This window comes from Pristiophorus japonicus, chromosome 8 (assembly GCF_044704955.1).
Source record: "Pristiophorus japonicus isolate sPriJap1 chromosome 8, sPriJap1.hap1, whole genome shotgun sequence".
Taxonomy (NCBI): domain Eukaryota; kingdom Metazoa; phylum Chordata; class Chondrichthyes; family Pristiophoridae; genus Pristiophorus; species Pristiophorus japonicus.
Window position 1 is genome coordinate 44,710,549 of NC_091984.1, and position 13,134 is coordinate 44,723,682.

At 46.8% G+C, this 13,134-nt stretch overlaps 1 protein-coding gene across 1 annotated transcript in view; it reads left to right on the forward strand.

Moving 5' to 3' along the window:
• The window catches only part of LOC139268064 (ciliary microtubule-associated protein 2-like), a 39,503-nt gene that overhangs the window by 21,526 nt on the left and 4,843 nt on the right, over positions 1–13,134 (forward strand). Inside the window, exons 4-6 of the mRNA XM_070886056.1 lie at positions 638–760; positions 1,607–1,744; positions 6,724–6,864. Coding sequence (XP_070742157.1) covers positions 638–760; positions 1,607–1,744; positions 6,724–6,864 — 402 coding nt within the window. The remainder of the gene's footprint in view (positions 1–637; positions 761–1,606; positions 1,745–6,723; positions 6,865–13,134) is intronic.

A 13,134-nucleotide genomic window follows, 5' to 3' on the forward strand; every position in this document is an offset into this window, starting at 1 on the left:
CCATATTCACAGCATCATTTGATATTACTCAAAGTAAGTGTGGAAAATGTCCACACTGTTCCACTGCTTTTTTTTCTGGGGAGAGATGAAAGATAGTTACTTGTTTTGTTTTTCCCTTTATTGAATTTCCTGAAACTATTAGGTGAAGTACCCTTATAGGGACATAGGAAGAAACATAGATTATACCTTTACAATTGCTGCTACATAGCTCGACACTATGAAGTATGAGAAAGAGGCAACACAGATACTTCCTCAGATGTTTCCCACCGTGAGGAGATGCCTGGCTTCTATTCAATGCTTCCCAGTTAGGTGTGCCTTTCTCAGGTTGGGAAAGATAATGAGATTTGCTAATGAAGCATAACTGAGGGAGCTTTACTCTGCATCTAATCTGTAAGAGACCCAAGAGCGGTTGCCACTGGTGCTGGAAGCAAAAAGATTGGAACACGTCTTCTGTTCTCCAGCATAGATAACCCTCGCTTCACAAAGAATAATTTGGAACTATGGGAATTTGGTTTGAACTATTTATAGAATAATCTGATTATAGTCTGTGTAATTGCCTGGTTTGAAAATAGAATTTTGAAAACCTAATCGATCAAAATGAGGAAAAAAAGACACATTCACATTTTTTTATCTACAGGAAATGAATCGTGGCCCGGGTAAATATGAGATCCCACATTTTCTTGACTTACTGGAGAAGAAAAATCCTGGAAGCAGAGGTATTTGCAACACAAGAGAGGAGCGATTTAGAATGAAAAAAGATGTAAGGATTTAAGTGTTTGCCTTTTTATACAATTTATGCTGCACATTATTCAGACAAAAACATAATCTATGAAAATAAATTCACATTTTAAGTTAATTCAAGTAGATTGAATGAGAAGATTTCCTCTGTCCATCATGTGGTGACATCATGAAACCCTCCTTTATAAGGTCAATGGGTTCTTTACACACAGTTTATAGAGGATATTTCGTCCCACAGGTCTACACTGCAGGGTAACTCTTTTTATTGTGTGACTTTTCACATCAGCCTCAAGCCAGCAATTATCAATGCCAATCTATTAACCTGCTCCTTAAGTTGACTATAACGGGCTTTATTTTCTTCTTCTTAGGCAGTCCCTCGGAGTCAAGGATGACTTGCTTCCACACTATGAGTTCTCAGGTGGCTGATGAGCCTGATGTTCCAGGTCCCGAACTTCAATTTAAAGGGTGGAAGATGCCTGTGCATGAATTCTTTTAATGTAGGATGGCCGTGTGGTCCATTGGCAAGGGGCTTTATATAGTTCGGCTAAGACTCAGTGTTTAGTCAGAAATGCAAATATGAGTAGTGTACAAAACCCCAAAAGGGTGAAATTGTTCGCTATTACCAAAGAAAGCATTGGTTATTAATATTGCACAGCATGATTTCAATTTGTTGCTGAACTCATAAACCTTATTTGTTCACTATTTTAACAAAGGAGTTAACCTGCAGACAGTCATTTTCTATGAATGTGTTCATTATTGATGTCACGCAGTGCTACTTTACCCTGAAGTGTTAAATCAGGGGAATCTTAACAAATCAGAATATAAACTGAAAGAGGTGCGGTTACTTTCACTCTGTTCTTCTTTTCAGATTGGTAGCCCAGGTCCCGGCACATATGGGAAGGGTGGGATCCCGACTGCAGTGCTGGAGGAGAAAGCGAAGAAGTCTGCTGGGTTATACGGATTGATGGATTCAAAAAGCGCAAAGAACCGAACTCTTGATGTGGTGGTAAATATCTCATTCTGTTGTAGTTCTTTAAAGAACCATAAGTACTTGAAATTATATAGTTCCTGGGATGTGGGCGTCACTGGAAAGACTAGCATTTATTATCTATCCCTCAATTGTCTCAAGACGGAGAGAGATGGGGAGAGAGAAAGAGAGTTTCCAGAAAATGCTAAGACGAAATAAGCCTTTTATTAATTCCTTCAGTTAGTATAGACCATTAAAACAAGTATCATTTGCAAAGTGTGCAAAAAACAACCAAGCCTGTCTCTACTTTGATTCCTTGGAGGTAATTCTTTTATTCACCACTTCGGCAGCACCCTGACGGAGCGGATCGCCCGCCTGTTGTAGAACCTGTCCAATTTTCATTAAATTGATTTCAACAGAAATGAAAAGCAGGCGGGTTCCAGAACTGGAGAGGGATCCACTCCGCCAAGTTTCCACCCAGGCGGGAAGTTAAAAATTGGCCCCCTTGAATCCAATACTCTTCCTGGAATCAAACACTAACTGGGGCATGATACGTATAAGCCCAGAAATTACTGTTGACAATATTTGCAGAAAATAGTGACTGTATGACATTCCCATGTCCACTATTTTTGCATGACCCCAGAACCACATGCACCTGGAATCATTCTGTTATACATGCTAAACAAGTTGATACCTGGTCAGGGTGATTATATAAGAACATAAGAAATAGAAGCAGGAGTTGGCCATTTGGCCCCTCCACTAAAATCTAAAATAATAGGTAGAGGAATTTCAAATGAGCACTTCTGCAATAATATCATCAACAATAATTTCTAGGCTATTCTCAGTATTACACGTTTCACTTTTAAAAGATCATATATTCTGTAAAGTCCTTACACAATACCACAAATCCACACGAGGCACATTCTAAGGACAAGGTCACTCCATGACCTGAACCTTTAGTCACAGGACCCAGAAGTGATGACCCTGCGTGGGACCTCCCTTTATATATCTGGGTGACCAGGTGAGGAGTGTCTCCCACAAGTTCACCCCCTGTGGTCAAGGTGTGCATTTCTTACGTATATACAGTATTGCAGTGTTGTTACATAAAGGTTACATACATGACATCACCTCCCCCCCCAACATCTTATTGGGATCATAGGTTAAGTCTCTCGGGTGATCTGCGGTCTCTCGTGGAGTGCCGGAGTTGGGGCTCTGGTTGTTGAGCCTTGGTATGCGTGTCTGTCACCTGTGGTGATTCCGGCCTGTCCGGGCTGACCGCAGGGACTGTGCATGCTGCTGAATGTTCTTGTTGCTCGTTCACTGGCGGTGGTGTGAATACCATCTCATGATCTTCCTCAGGTTCCTCAGTGTCCATGCTGAACCTTTTTTTTTTACTTGGTCCAGATGCTTGCGGCATATCTGCCCATTGTTAAGTTTAACCACTATGACCCTATTCCCCTCTTTGTCTATTACAGTACCCTCAAGCCATTTGGGCCCCAAACCGTGACTGAGAACAAATACGGGGTCATAAATTTCTATACATCTCCCCCTTGAATTTCGGTCATGGTACTCGTTTTGGGACTGGCGCTTGCCCTCAACAATGTCGGACAGGACTGGATGAATGAGGGACAGCTGAGTTTTGAGTGTTCGTTTCATGGGTAGCTCCATGGGCGGGACCCCCGTGAGCGAGTGCGGTCGGGACCTATAGGCCAGCAGGAGGCGCGATAGGTGACATTGAAGGGAGGGTCCTTGAATCCGGAGCATGCCTTGCTTTATGATTTGGACCACACGTTCCGCCTGGCCATTGGAGGCCGGCTTGAACGGTGCTGTCCTGACATGGTTAATGCCATTAGCCGACATGAACTCCCGGAATTCGTAGCTTGTGAAACATGGGCCATTATCGCTAACAAGGATGTCTGGCAAGCTGTGGGTCGCAAAGACCGTGCGCAGACTCTCCACGGTGGTGGATGCTTACTCGAAATGGATCGAGTGCACGAATTCAAAATGATGCACTCGATCCATTTCGAGTACGCATCAACCACAATGAGAAACATTTTTCCCATGAATGGGCCCGCGTAATCTACATGAATATGTGACTATGGCCTGGTGGGCCAGGGCCACGGGCTGAGCGGGGCCTCCCTGGGGGTATTACCTAGCTGGGCACACATCGTGTACCTGCGAACACAGTGTTCCAGGTCTGAATCAATTCCCGGCCACCACACATGTGACCGGGCAATGGCCTTCATCAGCATGATGTCTGGGTGCTCGCTGTGGAGTTCCCTGATGAATGCTTCCCTGCCCCTCTGGGGCATGACTACCCGGTTGCCCCATAATAGGCAGTCGGCTTGCATGGAGAGCTCATCCATCCGTCTGTGAAACGGTCTGACCTCCTCAGGGCATGCTCCGTGTGCGGGCGCCCAATCCCCAGTCAGGACACATTTCTTAATCAGGGATAGGAGGGGATCTCTTTTGGTCCAGATTTTGATCTGGCGGGCTGTGATGGAGGAGCCTGCACTGTCAAAGGCATCGACAGCCATGGTGGTGGCCAGTGGAAGCCTGCTGAGCGTGTCAGCGCAATTTTCAGTGCCCAGAAACTCGACCTCGGGAGGCAAAAACACACACTTAGACTTCTTAAGTCGCAGGCCTACCCGGTCCAGTCGGCGTAGCACCTCCTCCAGGTTGTGGAGGTGTTCCTCGGTGTCATGACTGGTGATGGGGATGTCGTCCTGAAATACGATTGTTCCAGGAATGGATTTGAGCAGGCTTTCCATGTTTCTTTGAAAAATCACGGCCGCTGATCAAATGCCAAACGGACACCTGTTGTAAACAAACAGTCCCTTGTGCGTGGTGATGGTGGTCAGTAGTTCAGATTTGTCGGCCAGTTCTTGGTTCATGTAGGCTGAAGTGAGGTCCAACTTGGTGAACAGCTTGCCGCCTGCCAGTGTGGCAAAAAGGTTCTCCACTCTCGGGAGCGGGTATTGGTCTTGTAGGGACACCCGGTTGATAGTGGCCTTGAAGTCGCCACAGATCCTGACCGAGCCATCCGCTTTTAGGACGGGAACGATGGGGCTTGCCCAGTCACTGAATTCAACAGGCCAGATGATGCCCTCTCTCAGCAACCGGCCCAACTCGCTCTCAATTTTCTCCCGCATCACATATGGCACAGCTCTGGCTTTGTGGTGCACTGGTCTGGTGTCCGGGGTGATGCATATCACTACTTTTGTACCTTTGAACATCCCGACGCCAGGTTGAAATAGTGACTCAAATTGCTGTAGGACCTGTGAGCATGAATTTCGCTCCACAGATGACATGGCGTGCACATCCCCCCATTTCCTGTTCATCTCAGCTAACCAGCTCCTCCCCAACAGTGCAGGACCATTGCCCGGGACAATCCAGAGCTGCAGCCGGTTCACTGATTCATTGTGTGCGACGGCCAACATTGCACTGCCTAGCACTGGCATGATTTCTTTGGTGTACGTCCGTAATTGCATTTCAATGCATTCTAGTTTGGGTCTGCTGGCTTTGAGTGGCCACAGCTTTTCGAATTGTTGAACACTCATGAGTGACTGGCTGGCCCTCGTGTCCCGCTCCATGCGTACAGGGATGCCATTTAATAGGACTGTCATCATCATAGGTGGCGTTTTGGTATATGAGCTGTGAATGTTTGCCACATGAACCCGCTGAACTTCAGCGTCCATTGATTTGCCCCAAACGTCATCCTGCCTCGCAGACCCCTCATCTGGTTCATCCGCCTTGTATATTAGCCTGGTTACAAGCTTTCTGCACATTCTGGCTAAATGGCCACTGAGGTTACAATTTCGGCAGACGAACTTTGAAACCTGCAAGTCCTGGCAGCATGTCTGCCCCCACACCTCCAGCATGAACTGAGATTCCCATTGTTGTGAACAAAAGAGCTGTTTCAAGGCATTCCTCGCTGATTGTCCCTTTGACTGCTCTTAAGCACCCTGTTAGTGGGTGTCAATAGCCCCATCCTGGGCTGCATTGTCCACTGGGGGGGGGGGTGGGCGGGGGGGCAGCGTAAATGTCCATTCAGCCTGCCATTGTCGCTGTTGGAGACTTACTCTTGGGTCTATTGCTGCCTGGGATGTCTCGAACTGCCCTTGCCTGCCTGCGGGGCTTTGTGTCGCGTTTATGATATTGACTCCCTGATCCATCGGTGCAGGCAGAATTGCGCGCGTATATTATCTTGGCTTCCTCCTCCCCCGCCATAAAAGTCTGAGCCATCAATGCCGCCGCTTCCAAGGTCAAGTCCTTGGTCTCAATTAGTTTACTGAAAATCCCAGCATGGCCGGTGCCCTCAATAAAGAAATCCCTTAGCATCTCCCCCCTGCAGGCGTCTGTGAACTTAGAGGCTGGCCAAGCGCCGGAGGTCCGCAACGAAATCCGGTGTGCTCTGTCCTTCCCGACGTCGGTGTGTATAGAATCTGTGTCGGGCCATGTGTACGCTGCTCGCCGGTTTGAGGTGCTCACCGATTAGTTTGCTAAGCTCTACGGAGGTTTTGTCCGCCGGTTTCTCGGGTGCTAGCAGGTCTTTCATGAGCTCATAAGTCTTAGATCCACAGCTGGTCAGCAGATGAGCCCTTCGCTTGTCGGCTACTGCGTCTCACAGCCAGTCCTTCGTGACCAGACTCTGCTGGAGCCTCTCAATGAAATCGTCCCAGTCCTCACCAACACAGTACCCTTCATCTGTGCTGCCGGTGGCCATTCTCGTGGGTCATTGATTCCCGTTCCTCGTCACCAATGTAAAGTCCTTACACAATGCCACAAATCCACACGAGGCACATTCTATGGACAAGGTCACTTCATGACCTGAACCTTTATTCACAGGACCCAGAAGTGATGACCCTGCGTGGGACCTCCCTTTATATATCTGGGTGACCAGGTGAGGAGTGTCTCCCACAAGTTCACCCCCTGTGGTCAAGGTGTGCATTTCTTACGTATATACAGTTTTGCAGTGTTGTTACATAAAGGTTACGTACATGACATATCTTTTCTAGGGTTGTGCCTTAGCACCAAATGTCTACAACCTCGGGAGTGACATAGATAAATTATTGAAACGGATGGTCAGTAAACGTGGCCCCTATGATATCTTTACAGGTGAAAGGGGCACTCCGATAAAAACTGGGCACTATGCAACGGTATGTATATAATAACAGTAAGGTTTATCCCATATTCACTGCTTTATTTTTCTTGTGGTATTTTCGGTCAGTTCCTAGTCTGGAGATCATTGACGATGTCTATGAAGCACTGAGTGCTGTACTGAGTAAATTTAGGCCTAAATTCAATAGCATCTAATAGCGGGTGGAAAATGGTCTCGTGCCAGAAGAGAGAGGCTTGAGGACAGTCTTAAATTTGTCCTCAGATCTCATTGGCATAAATCTGGCGAGTACGAGCATAAAAAAAACAGCTTGCTGGCCTGACCATTACGAATTTCAGCGAGTTTGGATGCTAAACTGATCTGTAGCTAATTCCAGGGAGGTATGGAGAGGCAAATGGGTGAGTCAGCACAGCCTGCAGTATTACTCTGGAGGTAGGAGAAGCACTATTTCAAGATAGAAATGAGGCTTGAGCTCATAGGCCACCTAAAAAAAAGGCCCTGACAAACTTAATGGTGGCCCAAACACACGCACAAATCGATCAAGGGCCATCGCTCTATTAAATTAGTTACTGTTGCACCCATTTTATAGGCGTAAAGCAGGTGTAACAATGTTGAATTTATGCCCCATTTTTCCCTCACTGTTGTAACATAAGAGTGAATCCCACCCACACTGATGGAATGAAAACTTCCTGTCTCTGTAAGGGTCTTAAGCTTGTCTCAGCTCCTGCTACCCAATCCACAGTGCAACACTACACTGCCTATAATTTTGCACTCATTGTTACTAAATTGGTAGACTCACTCAGGTCAGAAAAACATGGGGCAAAATTTAAAAATTCACACCGCTGGAGTGCTCCACTTCTACCGATGGAGTTAAGATACATTAGAGACAATTTTCATATATAGTGCAGGCACTAGATGAAGTGTGTACTCCCCCCATCTGAAGCAATCGGCCTGGGGCCTGTGCCATTACCACTGCCGAATCCAATTTAAATTGAATTGGTGAGCTGCCAGCAGGAAATGTGCTCCCTATATGCAGCTTGGGACGGGGGCATGAGATCTGGAGGGCTGGCTCCTACTTAAAGGCAGCTTGTAACATCTTAAAGTGTAGGTGCATTTTTCAATGGTGGATAGCGGGCATCGATACCAGATAGATTCCTGAGATGAGAGGGTTATCGTCTGAGGAGAGATTGTGTAGAATGAGCCTATACTCTCTGGAGTTTAGAAGAATGAAAGGTGCTCTCATTGAAACATATAGGATTCTGAGAGGGCTTGACAGGGTAGATGCTGAGAGGCTTTTTCCCCAGGCTGGAGAGTCTAGAAATAGGGGTCATAGTCTCTAGATAAGGGGGTCAGCCATTTAGGACTGAGATGAGAAGAAATGTCTTCACTCAGAGGGTTGTGAATCTTTGGAGTTCTTTACCCGAGAGGGCTGTGGATGCTCAGTCTTTGAGTATATTCAAGATCGAGATTGATAGATTTTTGAGCTTTAAGAAAATCAAGGGATATGGGGATCGGGATGGAAATAAGCCACCATCATCATAGTCAGTCCCTCGAAATCGAGGAAGACTTGCTTCCACTCTAAAAATTAGTTCTTAGGTGACTGAACAGTCCAATGCGGGAATTACAGCCTCTGTCACAGGTGGGACAGACAGTCATTGAAGGAAAGGGGGGGTTGGATTAGTTTGCCGCACGCTCCTTCCGCTGCCTGCGCTTGATTTCTGCATGCTCTCAGCGATGAGACTTGAGGTGCTCAGTGTCTTCCCGGATACACTTCCTCCACTTAGAGTGGTCTTCGGCTAGCTCCCAGGTGTCGGTGGGAATGTTGCACTTTATCAAGGAGGCTTTGAGGGTGTCCTTGAAACGTTTCCTTTGCCCACCTTGGGCTCGCCTGCCGTGTAGGAGTTTCGAGTAGAGTGCTTGCTTTGGGAGTCTTGTGTCAGGCATGCAAATAATGTGGCCCACCCAGCGGAGCTGGTCGAGTGTGGTCAGTGCTTTGTTGCTGGGGATGTTGGCCTGGTCGAGGACGCTAACGTTGGTGCATCTTGTCCTCCCAGGGGATTTGCAGGAACTTGCGGAGACATCGTTGGTGGTATTTCTCCAGCGATTTGAGGTGTCTACTGTACATGGACCACGTCTCTAAGCCATATAGGAGGGCGGGTATCACAACAGCCATGTAGACCATGAGCTTGGTGGTAGATTTGAGGGCCTGATCTCCAAACACTCTTTTTCTCAGGTGGCCAAAGGCTGCGCTGGCGCATTGGAGGCGGTGTTGAATCTCGTCGGCGATGTCTGCCCTTGTTGATAACGGGCTCCCGAGGTATGGAAAGTGGTCCACATTGTCCAGAGCCGCACCGTGGATCTTGATAACTGGGGGGTTAGTGCTGTGTGACAGGAACAGGCTGGTGGAGGACCTTTGTCTTACGGATGTTTAGTGTAAGGCCTATGCTTTCGTAGGCCTCAGTGAAGAGGTTGACTATGACTTGAAGTTCAGACTCTGAACGTGTACTGACGCAGGCGTCGTCTGCGTACTGCAGTTTGATGACAGAGGATGGGACGGTCTTGGATCTGGCCTGGAGACGATGAACATTGAACAGGTTCCCACTGGTTCTGTAGTTTAGTTCCACTCCAGCGGGGAGCTCGTTGAGTGTGAGGTGGAGCATTGCAGTGAGGAAGATTGAGAGGTGGGTTGGCGCGATGACACAGCCCTGCTTGACCCGGGCCGGACGTGGATTGAGTCTGTAATGGATCCATTGGTCAGGATCACAGCTTGCATGTTGTTGTGGAGCTGGTGGAAAATGGTGGCAAACTTTTGGGGATAACCAAAACAGAGGATGACGCTACAGACCTTCGTGGTTGACAGTGTCAAAGGCCTTTGTAAGGTCAAAGAAGGCCATGTACAAGGGTTGGTGCTGTTCCCTGCATTTTTCTTGCAGCTGTCGCGCTGTAAAAATCATGTCCATTGTACCCTGTTGCAGGACGAAATCCACACTGTGACTCCCAGAGGATCTCCTCAGCCACAGGGAGAAGTCGGTTGAGGAGGATTCTCGCGCCGACTTTCCCAGTGGCTGATAACAGGGAGATTCCTCGGTAGTTGCTGCAGTCGGACTTGTCCCCTTTTTAAAAGATGGTCACTATTACTGCAATTCTGAGATCTCCCGGCATGCTCTCCTCCTTCCAGATGAGGGCGATGAGGTCATACATTCGTGCCAATAGTGCCTCTGCGCCAGGACACCAAGGGAGTCAGGAGCCGCTGGAAGGAACACTTCGAAGATCTCCTTAACTGAGACTCTGCCTTTGACTCAAGTGTTCTCAACTCCATCCCACAGCATACTACCCTCCACCATCTCAGCAAAACCCCAGTCCTGCACGAGGTAGAAAAGGCTATCCGCCAGCTTAAGAACAACAAGACAACAGGAGCAGATGGAATCCCTGCTGAGGCACTAAAAGGAAATAAGCCATGATCTTATTGAATGGTGGAACAGGCTCGAGGGTCCATATGGCCTACTCCTGCTCCTAATTACTTTGTTGTTTTGGAGTAACAGGATGACTTCAACCAGAGCCCCTAGATTCTCGGATGCATCGATGGAGCTGCTCATAGACCGTGAGCAGCAGAAAGGATGTCCTGATGTCCTCTTCCATTCTGATGGGGTTCCCAGACAAAATTGGTTGGCATATAAATGCCACAAACATTGTCCCAACGGCATGGCTGCAGTGTAGGAAAGAATGAAATCATCTCAACAGGTATACCAAGGTGTTCTTAATTACCTTGACCTGTACTTCTGTCCTCGTCCTTATTATAGGTGGTGAGAACTGTATACCTATTGGACAGGACCAAACACACACCTGCCCCTGTAGATGGTTACCCACTTTCCTTGCTTTATTTCACTATTTCTTTATATCTGCGGGATAACCCCCTTCTGGGAAGTATCTCCCAGAAACCTTTCTTCCCTACGTATGTCGTGGAGTGTAGCCTCAGTCCTTGAGCTCAGCACTCCTCCGCACAAGCATCAAAATTCTGATACTTCTTGCATATTATGGCCCCAAGTTTCCACACACGGCGAAAAAGGCACACCTCAGAGCTGGGCCCCCGATTTTTCGTGCCGAAAACGGCGGCGGAAAAAAAATGCGGTATTCTCGAGCTCCTTGGAACTCGATGTCTGCTTGGCGCGGCGCACAGGGGGCGGAGCCTACCACTCGCGCCGATTTTGTAAGTAGGAGGGGGCGGGTACAATTGAAATGAGGCTTCTTGGTGCCGGCAGCCCTGCGCGTGCACGTTGGAGCGTTCGTGCACGCGCAGTCTGAAGTAAACATTGGCACTCGGCCATTTTTAAAAGTGCTGCATAAAAAGTGAAGATTTGTTTCTTGGACCCCTGCAAAGGCTTGTATTTTAATTTTCTTGATATTTCTGTGTGTGAGGGAGTGCTTTTAGCAGCACTGCTGAATAAATCACCTGCTGAAATCAGTGAGTTCAGCTTTTCACTGCTAAACTTGCAGAACCGGTGCCTGCAAATTAAGGACTGTGTGTTTGGAGAAATAAAAGTGCCAATTCAACTTTGCAATGGATCAACTTCCACCAAGAACAAAGAATTTCTTGCATGAGGAAGCAAACCATTGCATAATATGTGATGCACCCATTCTGCAAATTTAAATATAAAGATGTCGATGTGGCTGCCTCTCCCTATCCAAATGGCCTCAGTCAGTCCCCCTCACAGCTCGAAGGCTGCTGCTGCTCCCGGCCAGCCACTGACGCCGCTGCAATCCCATGGCCGAATGGCCTCAAGTCCGTCCGGGTGCTGCATCTTCGCGGGGAATGAAGGCCTGCCTCAAGCACCGCAGCTCAGCTCGAAGGCTGCTTGCTGCCTGCCCCTGCCGTCGAGACACTGACGCCACACCGCTGCCTGAAAGACCTGCCTGAAGCACTTTCACACAGGTAGGAACATGGTTTATTTAATCTTTTCTTTGCTTATAAATTTTTATTCAGGTTGGATTTATTTGTATAATATTTATATAAGTATAACTAAGGATTGATTGTAGAATTTAATGACTTCCCTTCCCCCACCCCCACCCCCACCTCATTCCAGACGCCTAATTTGTAACCTGCGCCTGATTTTTTAAAAGTGTAGACAAGGTTTTTTCAAGCGTACAAAAATCTTCACTTGCTCCATTCTAAGTTAGTTTGGAGTACATTTTCACTGTGGAAACTTTCAAATCAGGCGTCAGTGGCCGGACACGCCCCCTTTTGAAAAAAAAATTATGTTCCAAAGTGAAACTGTTCTACCTGACTAGAACTGCAGAAAACTAAATGTGGAGAATTCCGATTTCTAAGATACTCCGTTCTACACCAGTTGCTCCTAAAAATCAGGAGCAAATCATGTGGAAACTTGGGGCCGTTCTCTCTTGGATATATTGCAGATTCATGATGTCCCACATTAGATATACGACACACATCACCAGCCTCACTCCTGGTCTGCTATTACTGTACACCTAACTTCTTTGTTACTCTAGATTTAACTGATTAGAACTAATTTTCACTTATGTGTCTGGTCTTGCACATTCAGGACAATTACATTTAAAGCACAGAACAATTGGACAAAATTGCAGGTTGTCTTATATTAGTCTTATTCTGTCTGTGAACAATGTAATTAATATCGAAACACTATGGTAAATTCATTGGTGCCGAAACTATCTGCAGTAAATGTGTATTTACCGTAATGATGCCAAAATTAGGATTGAAATGAAAACAATCATTCTGTTATAAATGCTAAACAAGCTGATCTGATCAGGGTGATTACATAAGACATAGGAGCAGGAGAAGGCCATTTTTCCCCTTGAGCCTGCTCTGCCATTCAATAAGATTATGGCTGATCTGATCTTGGCCTCAACTCCACTTCCCTGTCTGCTCCCCATAACCCATGATTCCCTTATCGTAAAAAAAAATCTGTCTTTCTCCACCTTAAATATATTCAAATGACCCAGCCTCCACAACTCTCTGGAATAGAGAATTCCAAAGATTCACAACCCTCAGAGAAGAAATTCCTCATTTCTGTTTTAAATGGGCGACCCCTTATTCTGAAACTATACCCCTAGTTCCGAGTTTTAAATTTCTCCACGAGGGGAAACATCCTCTCTGCATCTACCCAGTCAAGCCCCTCAGATTCTACTCTGTTAATATTGATCGCTATTTTCTTTAAACCTGGATAATCGGCAAATACAACAATGGAAATTCTGCCAATGCTGATTATAGTCAAAAGTTTTGTGGAAAATATCTAATTTCTGGCAAACTCTGCAAAATGCATTGATTTGTTGCCCG